This window comes from Chrysochloris asiatica, unplaced genomic scaffold (assembly GCF_000296735.1).
Source record: "Chrysochloris asiatica unplaced genomic scaffold, ChrAsi1.0 scaffold00004, whole genome shotgun sequence".
In the NCBI taxonomy this organism is placed as follows: domain Eukaryota; kingdom Metazoa; phylum Chordata; class Mammalia; order Afrosoricida; family Chrysochloridae; genus Chrysochloris; species Chrysochloris asiatica.
In genome coordinates this window covers 30,374,255-30,396,416 of record NW_006408522.1, presented here as the reverse complement: position 1 = coordinate 30,396,416, position 22,162 = coordinate 30,374,255, and the positions used below count along the sequence as shown (strand labels likewise).

Genomic DNA, 22,162 nt, shown 5'->3' with positions numbered 1-22,162 from the left:
GAAAAGGAGGAAGACCCCCAGTGAGATGGATTGGCAAAGTGGCAGCATCAGTGCACTTAAGCGTGGCAACAATTTTGAGGTTGGCTCAGGATCAGGCAGTGTTTCGTTCTGTTGTGCATAGGATTACTATGAGTTGGTACCGACTCGATGGCACCTAACAACAACAGTCAGTTCCAACCCATAAAACCCTGCATAGAGTTTCTAAGGAGCAGCTTGTGGATTTGAACCACCAACCTTGTAGTTAACAGTCCAGTGCATATCCTAAATATGGAATCTACTTACATATATCTTCTGATTCCAGAGTGAAAAGTAGTACCTTTATTAGGGTAACACTTAAAGGACTTCCTAACTGGAAGAAGTCTTTCACATCAACTGGACAATGGCAACCTGCCTTGGTCCTGGTGCTGAAGAAATGTACTATACATGCTGATCTGGAGACCTGAATTCTAGATCCTGCTCAGCATTAACCACTGTGTTACCTTGGACAACTCACTCAGCCTTTCCAGGTCTAAGTATAAAAGTAGTGTGACCTCAAGATTTCTTTCCAGTTGTGATTTATCACCACTCTGTTCTGATACCTCAGAAACATGTTATGTATACACTTTAAAACCATACTCATCCCTTTTCATAATACTACGAATAAAGTGAATTCTGCCAACAGTATGTCTAACCTTCAAGCAAATAGCAGCTTGAACACTCTTTTACACCAGGCAATCAACAGAGGGAAAGTAGTTGCTTTTGACCTTTTTCTGAGATAGATATGCTAGTGGTTTAGCCAAGACTGCAGAATTACTTCTAAATGAGCATTTCTCCAGACTGTTATTTTCACAATAGCATAAAATATTACCAGTTGGCAAAATTCTGCATTTCTCGTAACTGGGGGATACATGTTATACAAGGGGCTTCAATAAACTCATGGAAAAATGGAGTGAAAAGATAATGGAATTTTTCCGTGACATTTTTGAAGCCATCTTGTATTAGAGTTAATTTTCATCTACAATGACTCTGGTTTCATTGAATGGACTATAAAAGGTGATGAGGAAAAATGATGACTGCTAACTGAAAATTTTAACTTGGCAAATGTGTACCTAAGACAGTGGTGGGCACTGTTGCAGAGTAAAATGTTATACTTAATTCTGAAGCTATATTCCTGGCTCTGAAGCCCAACTCCACAACTTTTAACTGTGTGGCACTGTATAAGATATCTTGATGTGGCACTGTAGGACTGCAAGGTTGGCAGTTCAAACCCACCAGCTGCTCCTGGGAAACCCTATACAGGGTCACTAAGAGTCAGAACTGACTAGATGGCACTTAGCAACAACAACAAGCTTCACTATCATTAATGCAATGTTGTTGTTGTTGTTGTTAAGTGCCGTCGAGTCGGTTCCGACCCATAGCGACCCTGTACAGGGTTTCCGAGGCTGTAAACTTTACGGGAGCAGAAAGCCTCATCTTTCTCCCACGGAACAGCTGGTAGTTTCGAACTGGTGACCCTGAGGTTGGCAGCTCGATTCGTAACCACTACGCTACCAGAGTTCTATAGGGATAATAAAAATAACTTATAATAAGAGTTATGATGATTAAATATTACATAGAATGAACTTAAAACATCACTCATTATGTGTTAGCTATTATTTATTAGTAACTGAAATGGGGAGAAAGAAAACTGGTCAGGACAAGAAGGGAGATTGCTCACATTAAGGAAGAAAAAGATGCTGAGAGCACGTTCAGAAATAGGGAGAAAGGACTTAGCACAGCTGGGTCCTATGTTGAGCATTCTCTGTATGTGACTGCAACAACACTTTTGTATAAAACTCATCTCTATTTGTGTATATATTATTTCAAAGTGAGTTCATATGTATCATGTCATTTGATCATTAGCAATCAAGGGAGGGAGAGACTTTTATGTAACCAAACAAATACTTGGGACTCTCACAGAATGTGGTGTAAGTAAGCCAAGTCCAGCAGACCAAACAGCAGGCTATCCATTCCTAAATGGATTCTGAGAAGTATGGTTGCAGAACTCTCTTAGCCTCACTGGAGATGTAATGAGGGCCCATTTTATTTCCCCAGATGACCTTACTATACATTTGTCAAAACCATCATATTTGATCATCTGTATATCATTGCATTCACTAAATGGACTTCAAGTTCCTTGATCCTACACATATTTTCATGCCTTGCCCAGCCTTTGTTATTTAGCACCACAAAGCAGCCACAAAAGCACTTTCTATATTTAGCCCTAGGAGATGTTTATGTGTGTGTGTGTTTTGTGTTTTTGTTTTGCTAAGCTAACAGGGCATTATCCTAAGGCTCGGCACCACACACACATTTTAAGTACACTTAGGGGACCAATAGAAAATGGTGATGGCACATAACATCATCATTAGCCAAGTAATGGGACATGTATCTCAGAGAGGTTATTGACTTATTAGTATTCATGAAAATAATTAACATGGTTGTGTATTATGCACCTAGCAGTATACGGAATGTTTTGCGTGGATTAAATGTTTTACTTAATTATCACAGTATTGCAGTATGTCCAGCACATAGCAAGCAGAAGCAGCTCAATAAAAATTTGGTGAATAAATGAACCTGATAGCTAGGTAGCTGGACAATGAATAAGAAAGACTGGAAAAGAATTGGTGCATTTGAATTATGGTGTTGGTGAAGAATAGTGATAGTACCATGAGGCACAAACAAATCTGTCTTGGAAGAAGTATAGCCAGAATGCTCCTTAGAAGCTAGGGTGGTGAGACTTGGTCTTTCACGCTTTGGACCTGTTGTCAGGAGGGACTACCATTCTCTGGAGAAAGCCCTCATACTTGGTAAAGGGGAAGGTCAGTGAAATGAGATAGATAGACACAATGGTTGTAATAGTGGGCTCAAACATCACAGATGGGAGGCTGGCACAGTGTTTTGTTTGGATGACTGGGTAGTGTTTTGTTTTGTTGTGCACGGGGTCACTATCGGTCGGAGCCAACTCAACAACACCTAATAACAGTAACAAAGTAAGATGGTTATTACTATTTAAAAATATATATACTTGTGTTTTTGGTGAAAGTTTACACAGTACATTTGGTTCATATTTAGCAATTTCTATGAATATTGCTCTGTGACATTGGTTACATTTTTCACAATCTGTCAATATTCTCTTTAGTTCTACTTTGGTGGTTCTGTTTCCATTACCACCACTAGCTTTCCTGTCCCCTCTCATCTCATCTTTGCTTTAGGGTAAGTATTGACCATTCAGTCTCATAGAGTTGATTTTTTTTTTTCCTAAAGAGCACAATACTCATGGATGCTGCTGCTTATTTTATGAGGTAATCTGTTATTTAACTGAAAGGTGACCTCTGGGAGTGATTTCAGTTCCAGGTTTAAAAAGTATCTCAGGACAACAGTCCTGGGGGTTCTTCTGGTCTCTACCAGTCCAACAAGTCTGGCCTTTTAAAAGAATTTGAGTTTTGTTCTTTTTGTGTGTGTGTGTGTTTGTTTTTCCATTCTATCTAGGACCATATATACATTCCTTGTAAGAATGGTTGGTAGTGATAGGTGGGCACCATCTAGCTCTTCTGGTCTCAAGATAAATTCGTGTGGCTTATTAGTCCTGTAGTTCCATCTGTGGATCTCTGCTTTCCTTCTTTTTCTTTTGTTACAGATGAGTAGATGAACACTCACAAGCTTGTAAGGTGACAGAGGTTATTTATCAGAATGTAGCAGAGCCATTCCTATTATCTCCATTTTACAAAAAAGAAAAGTTAGGTTTAGAATTTTAAAATGTTGCCTAAGGTCATATAACCATTAAGCAACATTCGACCTGGCTTGCAAACCAAATTTGCTCACAGCAGTGTAATATGGGAACTTTGTTTCAGACTTACTACCTAATTCTGAATCCTACCTCTGCCACTTACTGTGTGACACTGAGGGCATTACTTAGCATTTTTGTGCCTCAATTTCCTCATCTATACAATAGTTCCAGACTCTCATTGTGAGGATTGAATGAGATCATTCATGTCAAGCACTTAGAACTGTGCTTGGTGGTGGTGGTAGTACGTCATGGAGTTGCTTCTGACGCATAGCGACTCTGCATAGGGTTTCTGAGGTTGTAAATCCTTATGGGAGTAGAAAGCCTCATTTTTCTCCCGCAGAATGGCTGGTAGTTTCTAATTGCTGACATCTAGGTTAGCAGCCCGACTTGTAAGCACTATCACTGTTTAGTAGAGACTTACATTATATGCCAATAGAGCTTTCTGCTTTCCAAGAGAAAATTTCATTACTGATCTCATTTGATTCACATGAGCCTTCTAAGGTGGTGTTGGTTGTTGTTAAGATGATGCCAATTCATGGTGATTCCACGTGCTACAGAGTAGGACAGTTCTTTGGGGATTCTTAGCTATAATGTTAGTAGGAGTTTGTCAGGTCTTTTCTTCCACTGTTGGTGTTGTGTGCCATCGAATTGGTTCTGATGCGTAACAACCCTGTAGGGTTTCTGAGAGTGGCTGGTGGGTTTGAACTGCCAACCTTGTAGCTAGCCGTCCAGTTTTGATCCTACATGGTACTGCTGCTGCTGTGCTGTGGAGTTAGTTCTGACATATAACAACCCTGAGCAGGGTTTCTGAGACTGTGGCCCTAGACCACAGGTTGGCTTGAACCACAAGGTTGGTAGTTCAAACTCACCAACCACTCCACGGACACCCTACACAAGGTTGCTACAAGTCATAAGCAACTTGGTGGCACTTAACAACAACTAATCTTTATAGGGGCAGAAAGCCTCATGTTTCTCCTATAGAGCTGCTAATAGATTTGAACTGCTGACCTTGCAATTAGTAACCCAATGCATAAGGCACTATGTCATCAGAGCTCCTTATCCCTTATAGGGTTTGTTGTTATTAAGTGTCTTTGAGTCAGTTCCGACCCATAGTGACCCTGTATAGGGTTTCTGAGGAGCAGGTGGTGAGCTTGAACTGCTGACCTTGCAGTTCAAACAGCTTTGCAGTCTGGTGCATTAACCCACAGCTTATAGGGTAGGTGATAATAATTATATAATAGCATGTCACTTGAAGACACATTTTCAACCCTCAAAATCAGGAGGGAGTAGAGGGAAAACAGAAGGGGAAAATGATGAACTCATTCAAAGAAGAATGAAGCCAAATGCAGATAAGGGTGCAGTTTTGTGTTGAGGAAAACCAGAGGCAGAATCAATTAATTCTGGCTGTGAATATGTTTGTCAAGAATCCAAGCCTATGGCACCAAAGCAGTTAAGGCTGGAATAAATTGGGTTTACTTCAAGTCAGAAGAGCGTAAAGATCTGGGAATCAAAGAGTAACACAGAAGTAGCCCGTAGAAAATTCTGAAACATGCCTAGGAATTCATAGTCACACCCACACGTTTTTTTTTGTGTGTGTGGGAAGCAGTGACCTTTATTTCAAAGGACAAATTCAGTGTAAAGACAATGTGATTACTGTAATTTCCCTAACTGCTCAATTTGAGAGAATTCAGAATGTCTATCTTGAGAATGTGATATGCAGATGATGCAACCTTGCTTGCTGAAAATGAAGAGGACTTGAAGCACTTACTGATGAAGATCAAAGTATGAATTATATCTCAATGCAAATAAAACAAAAATCCTCATGATTTGACCAGTAAACAACATTATCCTAAATAGAGAAAAGACTAAAGCTGTTAAGGATTCCATTTTACTTGGGTCAACAAACAATGCCCATGGAAACAGTAGTGAAGAATCAAATGATACATTGCATTGGGCAAATCTGCTGCAAAAGACCTCCTTAAAGTGTTAGAATGCAAAGATGTCACTTTGAGGACTACGATGCATCTGACCCAAGCCATGGTATTTTCAATAGCCTCATATACATGTGAATAGTAAACAGTAAATAAGGAAGACCCCAGAAATTATGCCTTTCAACTAGGGTGTTGGTAAAGAATATTAAATACTTTGTAGACATCCAGGAGTCCTGGTGTGGCACTGCAGGATAAAGCTCTGGACTGCAAGGTTGGTTTGAGCCACAAGGTCGGTGGTTCAAACTCGTCAGCCACTCCTTGGAAACCCTATACAGATTCCCTATGAGTCAGAACCGACTTGACAGCACTTAACAACAACAATGGAGTCCTGGTGTGGCGCTGTGGGCTAATGAGTCAGACTGCAAAGTCATTTGAACTGCAAGGTCAGTGGTTCAAGCTGCTCCTATACAGGATCGCTTTGGGTCAGAATCGACTTGACGGCACCAACAACAACAACAATAGACATTCAGGTTATAACCTTGAATGTGGCAAGTGAAATTAAGAAAATTATTTGTTAAATACATCACTTCAGGAAAATCTCACAAAAGAAAGTGGTATGTTTGGGAGGGATATTTCAGTTTAAAGCTAAAATTGTTTGTTGTTGTTATTGTTAAGTGCTGTCAAGTTGGTTCTGACCCATAGCGACCCTGTATAGGGTTTCCAAGGAGCAACCGGTGAGCTTGAACCACCAACCTTGTAGTTCAAATGGCTTTGCAGTCTGACGTATTAACTCACAGTGCCACACCAGGACTCCAAAATTGTTTGTAGGCTATCACAAAATAAATTCAGAGTATTTGGGTCTTGCTCCACTACTAAAGTTTAGATTTGGGGAAAGTCTCATTTTGATATTTGATATAGCATTTTGGTGTGGTGCTATGGGTTAATGAGCTGGACTGCAAGGTCGGTGGTTCAAACTCACCACTGGAAACCCTATACAGTGTCACTATGAGTTGGAACCAACTCGATGGCACTTACAACAACAGTAATAAAATTTGTACTTGGAAATTGAGTTCTATATGGCCTGATGCACGTAGAAATTATGTTATAATGTGTAGAGACAACAAGACTGTTACATATAGTCTGGGGGTGAAATTTGGGGAAATCTAGTGGAAGTCACAGTTGGAAGGAACATGTCAAACTGAAAACAATCCAGCACTCTTTAGGTTTATTTGGTTCTGGACTCCCTCTAGTGTTCAACCTTTATAGACATCTACCAGTTCTTTTACAGGACAGCCTTTTACTTATCAGACAGTTATCTTGTCTTACTTTCTTCTTCTAGATCCTCAAAGTTTTCTGGGACCTGAAATTCAAGGTAATCTACAGATGCAGAAGTACAGGCATCATAATAGAATAATTTGGTGGGCATTTCATTTACAACTTCAAGAGTCAATAATATTTTTTTAATATTCAAAAAATGTAAAATTGTTTATGAAAAGTCTTTAAGACCTAAGAGAACAAAAACCAGTGCAAGTAAGCAGAGAGAGAGAGAAAATAGGAACTAATGGGCTACCTGGAGTCCTGGTGTTGTACTGTAGGATAAGCACTGGACTGCTAACAATGAGGTTGGCATTTCAAAGTTCCAACCCATCAACTGCTCCTTGGAAGCCCTGTACAGGGTAGCTATGGGCCAGAATGACTGGATGACACTTAACAACAACAGGCAACCTGTTCACTTCAGGATCTCCAGCTGTTGCTGCTACTTTCTGATTCCTTTTCAAGTTGTTCCAGAGTGGAACTAGAAAGGTATAGCAGAGACTAGATATGTTACTGTGGAATCAAGAAGTCTGTGAGTATTTACCCTGAAATTTGGATAGAATGAGACCAGGAGCTGGCATCGATCTTGATCCAACAGCATTATCCATTGAGAAGATACTACTATACTTGTACAGTCTGTAACTGTTTGCTTGCATAGACGGCAGAAAAACAAACCAAAACGCAGAGACCTAAGCACTATTTGCAACTTCAATTTTGTCATCTCATGGATTTGGGTTGCAGTAAAGGTAGGGAAAATGTGAGAAGAATAAAAACAAAGCTTATTTTCGTGACTTTGAATATCTGCAGTTCTTTTTGATGAACAAAGTTAAGAAGGATAGGAAAAGTATTCCAGTTGATGATGATAGCAAAGAGTGATTCCCTGTGTAGAAGAAAGGTGGAAAGCAAGTAGAAAGAGAATAGCAAGAAGTGTTCTTAATAATGTAGAAAAGTATTGCTTCCAATGCAGGACTTAGCACTGCTGTGTCCCAAACAGACAGCGAAGTACTAACAGCGAAGTTGATTAGGAATCCTTCAGTGGTTGTTAAAATACATTCATAGAAATGAATCGGAGGTCAGAATAAAATGTATTAGTATACCAGAAATACAACGGACGGCCTGGTTTTCCTTCTTCTCACAGAGGCATTTAACATGCCACCCTGTACTTTCTTGCAATGCTTGTGCTTTTCTATACTAAGGCCATGTGTGGACCTTTCAAACAGGTTGGGACCTTGGTTATTTAAAGTGCCAAGGCTGTTTTCTCAGCTATCATACGTCATGTATGATTGACAGTAGCACCTAGCCACGAGGATAGTTAACGTTCTTTTCAAAATAGCAAAATCTCTAGGCTGATCTTCCAAAAGTGGCAATGCGTGTGTTGCTCCAGTCCTTGAGTCAGGGAGGGTGCAATGTCGGTGACTTCTTGAGCCACTAAGGTACATGCTTAATGACATGCTGAAACTACCTCCCAGAAATATGCACCGAAGACGATATCCGTAGAACTCGGGATGGGCAGCGTGGCTTCATCCAAGCGGACACTTCCACAACAAACTAGATCCAATGGCTGGAGCTTAATTTTGTGTTTGGCCCTTTCGGCCTCCACTCAGCTGTAAGCAACCCAGAGCCTCCACTAACGCATGCGCGTAATCTGTTTCCGGCCGAAGCGCGGTGTGCAGGCCTTTCAGGCCCGTGTGGAATTCTAGTCCCACTTCCCTCGGTCTCCGGTCCTCAGTGTGCAATGGCTGGGGACTCGGGTCTCTTCTCTGAAGGACCGCTCTTACAGCTGCTACCCTTAGACTCTAGAGATCGGGGTACCCAGCGCTGCCGCCTAGGCCCAGCCGCCTTCCGCGCCTTGGGCGCACACTTGGGCTCGGCCCTGAAGATCTCGCTGCCAGACGGCGGCTCCTGCCTCTGCACCGCCTGGCCGCGGCGGGACGGAGCTGATGGCTTTGTGCAGCTGGACCCGCAGTGCGCGAGCCCCGGGGCTGCGGTGGGGTTGGCGGGGTCGAGGGGGACCCTGAGCCTGAATTGCTTGAGCCTGGTGCCTTGCTCGCCTTTGCGGCGCCTCACCGTGTGGCCAGTGTTGCGGGAGCGGGTGGGAGCGCCCGCGATCCTGGGCCCAGACGCCGTGTTGGAGGCGGCGCAAGAGCTGCTGCGGAACAGACCAGTCTCTCTGGGCCACGTGGTTGCTGCTCCACCAGGTGCCCCGGGGCCCGTGGCCGCCCTGCACATAGTCAGCGGAACACCCAGTCCCGATTCGGCTGGGTTGGTCACCCCTCACACCCGCATCGTCCTCAGCGGGACTTCCCCTTTGGAAGCGGAGCCGCGGCCCGAGGTGCCCCTGGGCGGGCTGTCGGAAGCGGCCGACTCGCTGCGGGAACTCCTTTACCTTCCCCTCCGTTATCCTTGCGCCCTTGCCGCGCTGGGACTAGCCGTGCCCCGCGGAGTGCTCCTGGCGGGCCCCCCCGGGGTGGGTAAAACCCAGCTGGTGCGCGCTGTGGCCCGAGAGGTGGGCGCGGAGCTGCTGGCCGTGAGCGCCCCCGCGCTGCAGGGCTCTCGGCCGGGGGAGACCGAGGAGAACGTGCGGCGGGTCTTCCAGCGAGCCCAGGAGCTGGCCAGCCGCGGCCCCAGCCTTCTCTTCCTGGATGAGGTGGATGCACTGTGTCCCCGGAGGGGCGGTCCACACGGAGCCCCCGAGAGTCGTGTGGTGGCTCAGGTGTTGACGCTGCTAGATGGCATCAGTGGGGACCGCGAGGTGGTGGTTGTGGGAGCCACTAATCGGCCGGATGCTTTAGACCCAGCGCTAAGGAGACCCGGGAGATTCGACAGAGAGGTGACTAAGACTGACCCATGAGTCCAATGTCCGTGGAACCGTGGTTGGCTGCCCCGAGCCATTTCCACTTAAGTTTGGGAATTGGTAAGGGCAGAGTGCGGCTCTTTGTAATATAGAGAATGCGTTCTCTAGCTTAGGACCTTTTCCCCTTTAGACTCAAATTGTCTATTGTTGTTGTTAAGTGTCGTCGAGTCATTTATGACCCATAGCAACCCTGTATAGGGCTTCCTAGGAGCAGCTGGTGAACATGAACCGCCAACCTTGCTGTTCAAACGGCTTTGTAGTCTGGCGCATTAACTCACAGCGCCACACACCAGGCATTGTTGTTGTTAAGTGCCATCGAGTCGGCTCCGACCCACAGCGACCCTGGAAAGGGTGTCCGAGGAGCAGCTGGTGAGCTTGAACCGCCAACCTTGCAGTTCAAACGGCTTTGCAATCTGGCGCATTAACCCACACAAGGACGTTGGTGGCTGTGTGCGGTGTACAGGGTTTCCGGGGCTGTAAATCTTTACAGAGCCTCATCTTGCTCCCGTGGGACAGCTGGCAGTTTCGAACTGCTCACCTTGCAGTTCACAGCCCGATTCGTAATCTCTACGCTACCAGAGCTCCTTATACCAGTACATTGTTGTTGTTGTTGTTATGTGCCGTGGAGTCGCACTCATAACGACCCTGTACAGGGTTTCCGAGGCTGTAAATCTTTACGGGAGCAGAAAGCCTCATCTTTCTCCCGCGGAATAACTGGTAGTACATTAGGATTAGTTTAATTCAACAGGTCTGCTACAAGCACATTGAACCCATATGAAGTTGGAATGGGAATTTAAAGTAGAAGGATAACCAAATAGGAAACCCAATACCATCGAGTGGATTCTAACTTACAGTTAGAATCTAACTTATCGAGACTAAATCTTTGCACAAGCCGACAGCCTCATCTTTCTATCCTGGATCCGCCAGTGGGCTTAAACCATGGACATTGCAGTTAGCAACCCAGGGCTCCTTTAAGTATAAGGATGGCCTCAAGAAATAAGAGCACAATGAAGAAGCTGAAGCAGACAATACTTTTCCTTGTCAGAATGCCAGCATCCCGGTCCATAACTCAAAACAAAACAAAACAAAACCACACCCCGCAGTTGCGTATCTGGAATCGCCAAGGTTCTATATGTAAAGCTGACCTTTTTTTTTTTTTTTTCCAAATAAGCTTTGGTCTTAATTGAGTCTTGATTTTTGTTAAATAGTTTGAAATTCAGTGCTTAATTGAAGTGATGTTTGAACTTTATGGTAGAATTCTAAAACTAATGATAATTGATCATCTGCCAAGGACTTGATGAATTTCTTATACCATTTGATACCTATCTGCTGAATAAATTCCATTTGGGTAGGGATCCAGACGGTCAGATTTACTGTTACAACTCCATCTGTGTCTCTAAGAATGTGGTAGGTTGTTGGAAGTGACAGAAATGTAAGTTTTCTTATGTATAGCTTTTTGGTCAGTAATTGTTGTTGGGTGCTGTCTAGTTGGTTTCGACTCATAGAGACCCTGTATAGGATTTCTGAGGATCAGCTGGTGGGTTTGAACTGCCGACCTTGTGGTTTGCAGCCCACTACTGATCCTCCAGCACCACACCGGAGTCCTCTGGAAAATTAGGGTGAATCTAGAATATGCTTCAGAGTGCATAGTACCCATTCCAAAAGGGTTTATCAGAAATTTGCACATATTTGTGTGATCAAAAATATGTACCTTTGAAAATAACATTTTAATTTCACACTTTTTTTTCTTTTGCTTTGCAAATAGGTTGTCATTGGGACTCCCACACTTAAACAAAGAAAGTCAATTCTGCAAGTGCTTACCTCAAAGATGCCTCTCTCCAGTCGTGTTGATTTGGGCCTCCTTGCGGAAATGACAGTTGGCTACGTTGGTGCAGACTTGACAGCACTCTGTAGAGAGGCTGCCCTGCATGCTATGCTTTGCAGTGACAAGGTAAGAAGGATTGCTTTATGACTACCTATTCATGTTAGTTACCAGGAGTTAGACCAGAACGGACATCTTGGCTACTGCTTTACCTGTAAATATTTTAGTAATTTACACAGTAGTTTTGGGATTAAAAAAGTGATAAGTATATTCTCTTGGAATTTTTGATAACCTTCCTGGTTGTTACTTACATACACTTTTACATCTCAACGCTATGTAAATGATATATGATTGAATCGGGGGAAGAAAGAGCTGAGTCCTCCAAGTCTACCCTGTGGTTATTTTCCCTGCTCCTTTTGTAACACGCTAGTGTTGAAGCCACCTGTTCCCAGAGCAGCCAAGAGAGGCTCTAAGAAGAATCAAATCAAATATATTGAAGCCAAGATGACCAGACTTTGTCTCTCATACTTTTGGCATATTATCAGAGGGGATCAGTCCCTGGAGAAGGGCATCATGTTTGATAAAGTGAGCAGTCAGTGAAGAAGAGGGAGAGCCCCAGTGGGACAGATGGGCACAGTGGGAACAGCAATGGGCTCCAGTGTAGCGGTTCTGAGGATAGCGTAGGAGGACCGGGCAGTGTGTCCTTCTAGTGTACATGGTTCCCTGTGGGTTGGAACTGACTTAAAGGCACCTAACAACAATTTTTAAATTTTTGAAACAATTAGACTTTGAGAGAAGTTGCCAATATAGAACAAAGAATTTCTGCATCTGGATGAGAATCTTCATCCAGATTTTCCAAATACTACAGATTTTCCATTTTGCTACATTTACTTTGTTATTCTCTCACTTTATATGTATTCATATGTGTATATCTTTCTGAAATATTTTCAAATATACTACAGCCATGATGCCTCTTTCCTCTTGAAAATGTAAATTTGTATTTCCTAAAAACCAAGGACTTTCTTTTACACAACTATAGTACAATGATAAAAAGGAAGGGATTAACACTGATATGTTTACTTAATCGACCTAGACCTTATCCTAATTACACCATTTGCCCCATTACTTTTATTTGTAGCAAAATTTAAAAAAAGAAACAGAAAAATAATTTTTTTCGTGGCCAGAATTACATGTTACATTTCGTTGACATGATTTCTTTCTTTTAATCTGGACCCATTCTCCACTCTTTCTTTTACCTTAACTTTTTTTTAGAGGGTCAATTATTTTGTAGAATATGTGTTTCAGTTTGGGTACGGCTGATGATTGCTCATGATTTGATTCAGGTGTTGCCTTTTCTGTAAGAGTATTACAAAACTGACCATGTTTTTCTCACTACATCTATTAAGATAGCACATGATAGTGGTTTGTCTTATTACTGCAGAAATTAGCTTTGACCACTTGGATACAGTGCTATCTGTGAGATGTCTCCATTGTTAAGATACTATTTTAAAACCTGTGTTATTTTTAAGTATCTTGGGGGAAGGGGAGGCAAAAACTTTTCTAACCCTGGAGAAGATGGCATATCTGGAATTTTATTTAAAATTGTTTCTCTCTTGACATTCATGTCTTTAATTCATGACTGTCTTAAAAATATTTATGGCATTAGCTTTCTTCAGTGTGTCTTAAAACTATTTGGATATTTGTAATATTCAATGATTTATATTTTCAACTATTATAAATTCCAAATCAGGTCATTTTGTATGCAATTCATTATCTTAAATCCATAAACTCCTTTAGGAAATAGATAATTTTATGAGGAAGAGAAATCTGTGGCAAAGTTTAAAATCTCTATTATAATATTAAGATTGCCCTTTAACCCTATAACTTAAAAAAGCCCCAATCTTGTATTTACTTAAATTAGAAAAGGATAAGTTATTCATCCTAAATTTTGAAAACCTTCTTACCTAAATTTAGTTTCACATTCTTTCTCTTGTTTGTTTTTTAAAACTTTTATTCTTACACTGAAGGTGAGGAGTTATGTGAGCTATTCATCATCTGTGTTCAGAACCAAAACTGCTTGAAGTTTTAACCATCCTACATAAAAAGGGTGAGCCTGTACTGTTTTTTTGGGAGGGGGGAAGAAGAGAGTACAGGAGTTGAGAAAGGAGATTTGCATTTAGGATTCCCTCTGCTTTGAAGTTCCAGGTTTGACCCTTGAGCACTTCTGGCTTAGGGAGAGGAGAACCAATCAGCTGCTGCCGTCCTAGGGTGGAGCCCACTGCCACTTCCGAAGGGGCCTACCCAAGAGTAGTACCCACTGGCAATGGCTGAGCTCAGAAACAACCCAAGGGAAGTGGAAGGAAGAAAGGCAAACAGGAAGAAGGGACAGAGGCTTCTGGGAAGGTATTGGCTCCATCTTTTTAAAGGCTTCAAAATACAGTTTAATTACACCCACATTAATTCACAGAGAGGAAAGAATTTTACCTGCTTGAATGAATAATTAGGAGAATCAAATGCAATAATCCTGACTTGCAGAAGAGATTCTACATACTAGTTTGTGCTGGGGAGCACAGTGGCTCTGTGGGGTAAGTACAAGGTCAGGGTTTTGAGCCCACCAGCCACTCTGTGGGAGAAAGAAGAGGCTTTCTGCTCCCACTAGGAAACCATATATAGGGTTACTCTGAGTAAGAGCCGACTTCACGGACCTTGACAACAACAGCAGGTGGTGTTACTTAGAGATTCATTAATATTTAGGTAACCAAGATCTAATATTGCCAGTCAATTGAACAAAAGCCATTTAAAAAATTACTGTTATTATACTAGTGTTGCATGTGAAAGAGAAACAGAAACTAAACAAGACAAAGTATAGAAAAAGTAGAAATTGCTAAAATGTTACCACCTGGAGATTACAATTATTAACTTTTTTTTCATGGTGGTCATAATAGTTCTGTACATCTAGGAGGGGTTTCAAAAAGTACATGGCGAATGGCATTAAAAGATAATGGAATTTTTTCATTAATTTTTGAAGCCCCCTCATATATTCACTTATATAGTATGCTGCTGCTGTTAAATGCTGTTGAGTTGGTTACAACCCATAGTGACCCTGTATACGGTTTCCAAGGAGCAGCTAGTGAACTTAAACCACCAACCTTGCAGTTAAAGTGGCTTTGCATTAACCCATAGCGCATTAACCCACAGCACCACACCAGGACTTATATAAATGGGATGAAATCTGTTCTTTTTGGAAATGGGAATTTCTAGAAAATTAAATGCCCTGGTGTGGCTGTAGGATAAGTGCTAGACTCTTAAGACTGGAAAATCAAACCCACCAGCTGCTGTCAGAAACCCTCCACAGAGGTGCTGTGAGTCAGAGCCAACTTGAGGGCACACCAACAAATGACATGGATGGAGTGAAGCTTTCAGGACCTTCTTCATCTACTGCAGTGACACAGCTAAAAGGGAGGAGAAGTAGCTGCAAATATCCATTAACAATTAGAATGTGGAATTTAGGGAAAAAGTATGAATCTAGGGAAATTAGAAGTCATCAAAAATGAAATGGACTATATGCAGATCAATATCCTCAGCATTAGTGAACTGAATTGGAATGGTATTGGACATTTTTAATTGGACTTCTATGACAGAAGTGACAAGTTGAAGAGGAATGGCTTTGCATATATCATGAAAAAGAACATTTCAAGCTCTCTCCTGAAGTATAATGCTGTCAGTGATAGGGTAATGTCCACATGCTTACAGGAAAGACCGGTTAATACAAATTTATGTTCCAACCAGTAGTGCCAAAGATAAAAAAAATGCAAGATTTTTACCAGCTCTGTAGCCTGAAATTGATGAAACCTGCAGTCAAGATGAATTGATAATTACTAGTAATTGCAATGTGGAATTTGGAAACAAAGAAGGCTCTGTAGATGGAAAATACTGCTTTGATTATATAAACTACTCCAGAGATCACATGATAGATTTTGCAAGACCAGTGACTTATACCTTTTTCCAACAACATAAATGGCATTTATATACTTGGATCTCACCAGATGGAATACACAGAAATAAAATCTACATCTGTGGAAAGAGATAATGTAGAAGCTCTCAGTATCACTTGGTATTGCTAGGGGCCAAATGCAGACCAGACCCATCAGTTGCTCATATTCAACTTCAAGTAGAAGCTGAAGAAAATGAAAATATGACCATAAGAGCCAAGTATGACCTTGAGTATATCCCACTTGAATTTAGAGACCATCTGAAGTATAGATTTAAAGCATTAAATACTAATGACCGAAAATCAGATGAATTGTGGGTGACATCATCCATGAAAGACATGAGGAAAGCAAAAGTTCATTAAAAAGGCTAAACTGGATGTCAGAAGAAACAAACTTGCTCTTGAAGGGAAAGTAGTTAACATGACTGGAAGAAATATTAAAGTACAAGAACTGAACAGAAAATTTCAAAGGGAAACTGGAAAAGACAAAGCAAAGTATTATAATGAAATATGCAAAGACCTGGAGTTAGAAAACCAAAAGAACGTGCTTAACATTTCTTAAACTGAAGAAAAAAATTCAAGCCTTGAGTTGCAATATTGAAGGATTCTATGGGCAAAGCATTGAACAATGCAGGAAGCACCAAAAGATGAAAGGAATATACAGAGTTACCATGCCAAAAAGAATGGATAACACATGATCAGGAGCTAATGTATTAAAGGAAGATGGCCACGTTATACTGAAGGCATTGGCAATAGCCTGCAGGAGTGAATGGTATACCAACCAACAAGTAGATGCAATACTTAAAATATTCACTCATCTATGCCAAGAAATTTGGAAGACAGCTGTTTGGCTACCTGAAGAGAACCATATATGTGCTCATTCCAAAGTAAGGTGATTCAACAAAATGCAGAAATTATTAGACAATATTGATACCCACAAATAAAATTTTGCTGAAGCTAATTTAAAAATGGTTTGCGGCAGTATTATCAGAGATTCATACAGGATTCAGAAGGGGATATGGAATGAGAGATACCATATTGATGTCAGGTGGATCTTGGTTGAAAGCAGAGACTACTAGAAAGATGTTTATGTATATTTTATTGACTTTACAAAGGCATTCAGCTGTATGGGTCATAGCAAATTATGGATAACATTACAAAGAATGGGAATTACAGAAAACTAGCTGCTTATGTGGAACTTGTACATAGACCAAGAGGCAGTCTGGAACAGAACAAGGAAATACCACATGGTTTAAAATCAGAAAAAGTGTGTGTCGGGGTTGTATCCTTTTTTATTCAGTTACTCTTGGTAAAGTAGAGGGTCAATGAGAAAGAGGAAAACCCTCAGTAAGATGGATTGACACAGTGGCTGCAACAATGGGCTTAAACATAATTCTGAAGATGGTATAGGACTGAGCAGATTTTGGTGTGTTGCACTATGAGGTGTTTATCACTATGAGTTGTCACTATGAGGTGTTTGTCACTATGAGGTGTTTGTCACTTTGAGTTGTCACTATGAGGTGTTTGTCACTATGAGTTGGAATTAATTTGATGGCATCCAACAACATTAAATCTATATACTGAGCAAATAATACAAGAAGTTGTACTATAAGAAGAAAAACACAGCATCAGGATTAGAGAAAGACTCATTAAAACCTGTAATTTGCAGGTAACTCAGCCTTGCTTTGCTGAAAGCAATGAGGGCTTGAAGTATTTACTGATGAACATCAAAGACTGCAGCTTTCAGTATAGATTACACCTTACCATAAAGAAAACAAGAATTTTTACAGCTGGACCAATAGACAGCATCATGATAAATAGAAAAAAGATGAAGTTGTTGGGGATTTCATTTTGCTTCGATCCACAATTATTGCCCATGAAGACAGCAGTCAAAAAATCAAACAACAGATTGCATTTGGTAGATGTGCTGCAAAAGAGCTTTTTAAGGTGTTATAAAGCAAAGATGTCACTTTGAGGACAAAGGTATTTACAGTTTTCTCACATGCATGAGAAAATTGGACAGTAAAGAAATATTTGAATTATGGTGTTGGGAAAGAATATTGAATATACCATAGACTTCCAGAAGAACAAAGAACCCTGGTGACTCTGTGGGTTAGGTGCTGAGTTTGAACCCAAACCAACATTGGTGGTTCAGACCCACCAGTTGCTTTACTGGAGAAACATGAAGCTGTCTGCTTCCATAAAGATTTACAATTCTTGGAAACCCTACGTAGGATCATTGTGAGTTGGAATCAACTCGATGGCAGTGAGTTGGGCCAGAAAAAAAGAACAGGTTTGTCTTGGAAGAGGTATGGCCAGGGAGCTCCTTGGAGGCAAGGATGGCGAGACTTCGTCTTATGTATTTTGGACATGTTACCAGGAGGGCCCAGTCCCTGGCCAAGGACATCATGCTTGATAAAGTAGAAGGTCAGCAAAAAACAGGAAGACCCTCAGTGAGATAGACTGACACAGTGACCACAACAGTGTCCTCCAACATAGCAGTGTTTGTGAAGATGGCGCCAGATCTTCACATTAGTGTTTATTATGATAGTGTTTCATAACTGAACACTCATACCTCAGAATTATTGTGGCATTTGTTATATACATGCATTCATGCTTACCTCAGAATTATGGCACATAGTTCAGAATTGTTGTGGGTTCAGTTATATACTATTGCAGTAAAGTGAATAATGCAATAAATTGAGTCATATGAATCTTTGGTTTCCCAGTGTATATGAAAGTTATGTGTACACTACACTGTAGTTTACTAAGTATGCAATAGAATTATGAAAAAAGATTTTTTTTTCATAATTCTATTGCATACTTGGAACTGAAATACTGCAAAAATTATCAAACCATGACACAGACACAAGCACATGCTGTTGGAAAAATGTTGTAGGTAGACTTGCTTGATGTAGGGTTGCCATAGACTTTCAATTTGTAAAAATTGCAATATCTGTGAAACACAGTAAAACAAAGTGCAATAAAAAAAGGTGTGCCTGTAGGGGTCACTTTGAGGTGGAACTGACTCCACGGCACGTAACAATGCTGATAAAATGTTTAGAATTTGTTGCAAGAGAGCAAATCCTTCAGCAAATGTAATACAGATGTTACAGAAATCTAAGGAATTTTTAAGTAACAAAATTTTTACTTCAACAAAGCAGCCAAGGAAATTGAAAAAACAGTTCTTCATAAATGTAATCTTAAAGGGAGAAAAGTCTAAGTGTAACATAAAACCTAAAAGCCAAAAAGGAAATGATTTGCTAATTTGACCATATGGGTATGGCAAAAGAATATTCTAAGCAAAGCTAAGACATCAGAGAAAATACTTCTTTCTAGCTCATGACAAAAGGCCAGTTTCCCTGATATACTTACAACTCTCACAAATCAAAAGAGAAAAACTAGCAACCTTATACAAAATGAGGAACAAGATCTGAACAATGTGACAATAAAGGAATGCAAGTGGCCAGTAAATACGAAAAATCCTCTACATTCCTTTAAAAATAATTATCGTTTTTATTTTGAAGTAATTTAAAACTTAGGAAAAGTTGCAAGGCAGTTTAGAGAATACTTGTTAAACCCTTTAATCTGCAGTCCACATTCTGATTTTGATAATTATCACAGTAATCTCCTTTTTCATATTTTTGATCTCTAACATAGCATCTAGTCCAGGATAATGTATTGCATTTAGTTGTCATGCTTTCTTTTAATCTACAACACTTCCTTATGTAAAAAAAAGTTTGATACATTTGACACTGACATGTTTTATGGCTGCATATCAGTTATAGCCTATCCATCAGCTTGGATTTGTCTGATGTTTCCTCCTGATCAGATTCAGGCTATGCATCCCCAGTAGGAGAACTACAAAAGTGATACTGTGTCCTCCTCAGGGTGTCACACCAGAAGCATCCGTTGGTAATTCTTGCCCAAAGCAGCTTTTACTATGGATGATGATTGCAAAAGGCAGTAGTACCATTTTCTGGCAGAATGGCAGAAATTAAAAAATTTGGTAATATCTACTGTTGTTGATGTATGGGGAGAACAGCAACTTCATATCATTGTTGGAGGAGAACAAATTAGTATAGCTTCCTTTGAGGACCATTTGGTAATAGCTGTCAAAATTGTAAATGTGCATACACTTACGCCCAATAATTCTACTTATAAGAAATTATTAATTAAAATACTTGAACATGTGAACAAGGACTTACTGTTGACGCTTTGGTTTTAATAACAAAAGATTTCATTAAAGAGTTGAGTTAAAAGATGGTACACTCATACAGTAGGATTTAATATGACTGTCAAAAAAGAGTGTGATAGAGAACTATATGAATTGCCATGAAAAACTTTCTAAGATAAGTGGAAAAAGAAAAGTACAGATTAGTATGTACAGTATGGCTCCATTTGAGTACCTATTGGCTATGTCATAAAACATACTAGAAGAATACACAGCAAACTGTTGACATCCCGTGGGGGTGGAGACTGGTGAGAATAGGGAGGGAGACTAAATTTCCACACTGTGTGTAGAGTTTTATTTATAATGATAACATAGACTTGCACATTCAAAAGAGGATTTAGGGAAAAAAAAAGAGTAATTGTACTTTTATACTACTTTTTGGTCTGATTTTGCCTTTTTGTTTACAAATATTTTTTTAGAATCAGAACAACTCGATGATTGATGAAACAGATTTCCTTGAAGCTTTTAAAAAGATTCAACCCTCATCATTTCGGAGTGTCATTGGACTGATGGATATCAAGCCTGTTGGCTGGGATCAGATTGGTGGCCTTGATGATGTAAAACTGAAGTTAAAACAGGTAAGGTACAGAATTCACTTAAGCCTGTAGAATAGTATAACTTGGGTGTAGTGCATTAATGACGAAAACAAATCCCACCAAAAGGACTTTTGCCTCGATCGCTGTTAAGATCTTATTATCTAAAGCAAATGATCACTTTCAGTCATTATTTTACTTGACTTCTATAAGAGTTAAATATTATTTTCATACTTTCCCACCTCATCGTCTTTTTTTCCTTCAAAGACTTTATAATCCAGAATGTTGTTGTTACATGTTGTCGAGTTGGTTCCCACTCTTAGCAACCCAGTGGAGTGGCTGGTGGCTTTGAATTGCTGACCCTATGGTTAGCAGTCCAGTGCTTATTCTGCAGTGCCAAATCAGCACTCCATGATCTGGAATAGAGGACAGCAAACTTCTTCTGTAATGGCTCAAATAATAAATTTTATTTTAGACTTTGCAGGCTCTCTAATCTCTGTCACAATTGCTCAGCTCTGATGTTGCATACAAGCAGCTGGAAACAATACGTGAATAAGCATGCCTGTGTTCCAGTAACTAACTATGACCACTGAAATCTGAGTTTCATGTCATTTTCACATATCACAGTATTTTTGGTTGACTTTTTTCCCCACCAGTCATTTAAAAATGCAAACACCATTTTGTGGGTCTTTTAAATGCAGGTGGTGGCCTTCAGTTTGACTTAACTTCTGATACAGAAGAATAGAGATTGGTAAATGCATAAGACAGTAATGAAACGCCACTGTAGCCTGGGTGAATACTTGATTTTGGTTCTCACAGTGGATATTGAGGGACCCACCCCACTGCCTTCAAGTTGGTTACCAGTCATAATGACCCTGAGAGTAGAACTGCCCCAAAAGGCTTCCAAGGCTGTAAATCTTTATGGAAACAGATTGCCACATCTTTCTTCTGTGGCGTGACTGGTGGGTTCAAACTGCTGACCTTTTGGTTCAAAGTTGAATGCTTTAACCACTGTGCCACTGTGACTCCTTTCTTGCTGTGGGACACTACTCTACAAGTCCTCTTATCGACATTGCAGTTTCTAAAATTGATTGTGCCAGTTACCTAGGGACAATCCTACCCTAAGGAAATAGTTTTCTCTAATCACACACAGAATACTGATTTATAGATATCAATGATCTTAACCAGGAGCTATGTCTGCTATGGGATACCTATGTCCATGGATAAGGATATTTATAATATAACTGATCTGTATGCACTGTCTCACTTACTCTTCACAAAATGCATACAAAGGGGCTTCAGAGAGTTCACAGAAGAATGCCATTATCTTTTAATTCCATTTTTCCACAAACTTTTTGAAGCCCCCTCAAAAGTGAGATTAGCCACATCTTCTTGAAAGACAATTTTTCCTTAGCTATGTGACATTGACTTTTCTTGTCTTTCTGAGGACCCCTCCCCTCTCTTAAATATTAGTGCTCCAAACTCCCAGGATCATTGTCCAAGTATGAGTATTCCAGAACACTTCATTGTGCTCGTTAGGAATCTGTACATGGACCAAGTGGCAGTTGTTCAAACACAACATGGGAACACTGGATGGTTTAAAATTAAGAAAGGTGTGCGACAGAGTTGTATTCTTTCACCATGCTTATTCAACCTGTATGCTGAGCAAATAACC

At 40.5% G+C, this 22,162-nt stretch overlaps 1 protein-coding gene across 1 annotated transcript in view; it reads left to right on the top strand.

Moving 5' to 3' along the window:
* The first annotated feature begins 8,788 nt into the window (after positions 1 to 8,788).
* Positions 8,789 to 22,162, top strand: part of SPATA5L1 (spermatogenesis associated 5-like 1) — a 72,839-nt gene continuing 59,465 nt past the window's right edge. The window contains exons 1-3 of the mRNA XM_006831872.1: positions 8,789 to 9,883; positions 11,673 to 11,858; positions 20,374 to 20,532. Coding sequence (XP_006831935.1) covers positions 8,789 to 9,883; positions 11,673 to 11,858; positions 20,374 to 20,532 — 1,440 coding nt within the window. The remainder of the gene's footprint in view (positions 9,884 to 11,672; positions 11,859 to 20,373; positions 20,533 to 22,162) is intronic.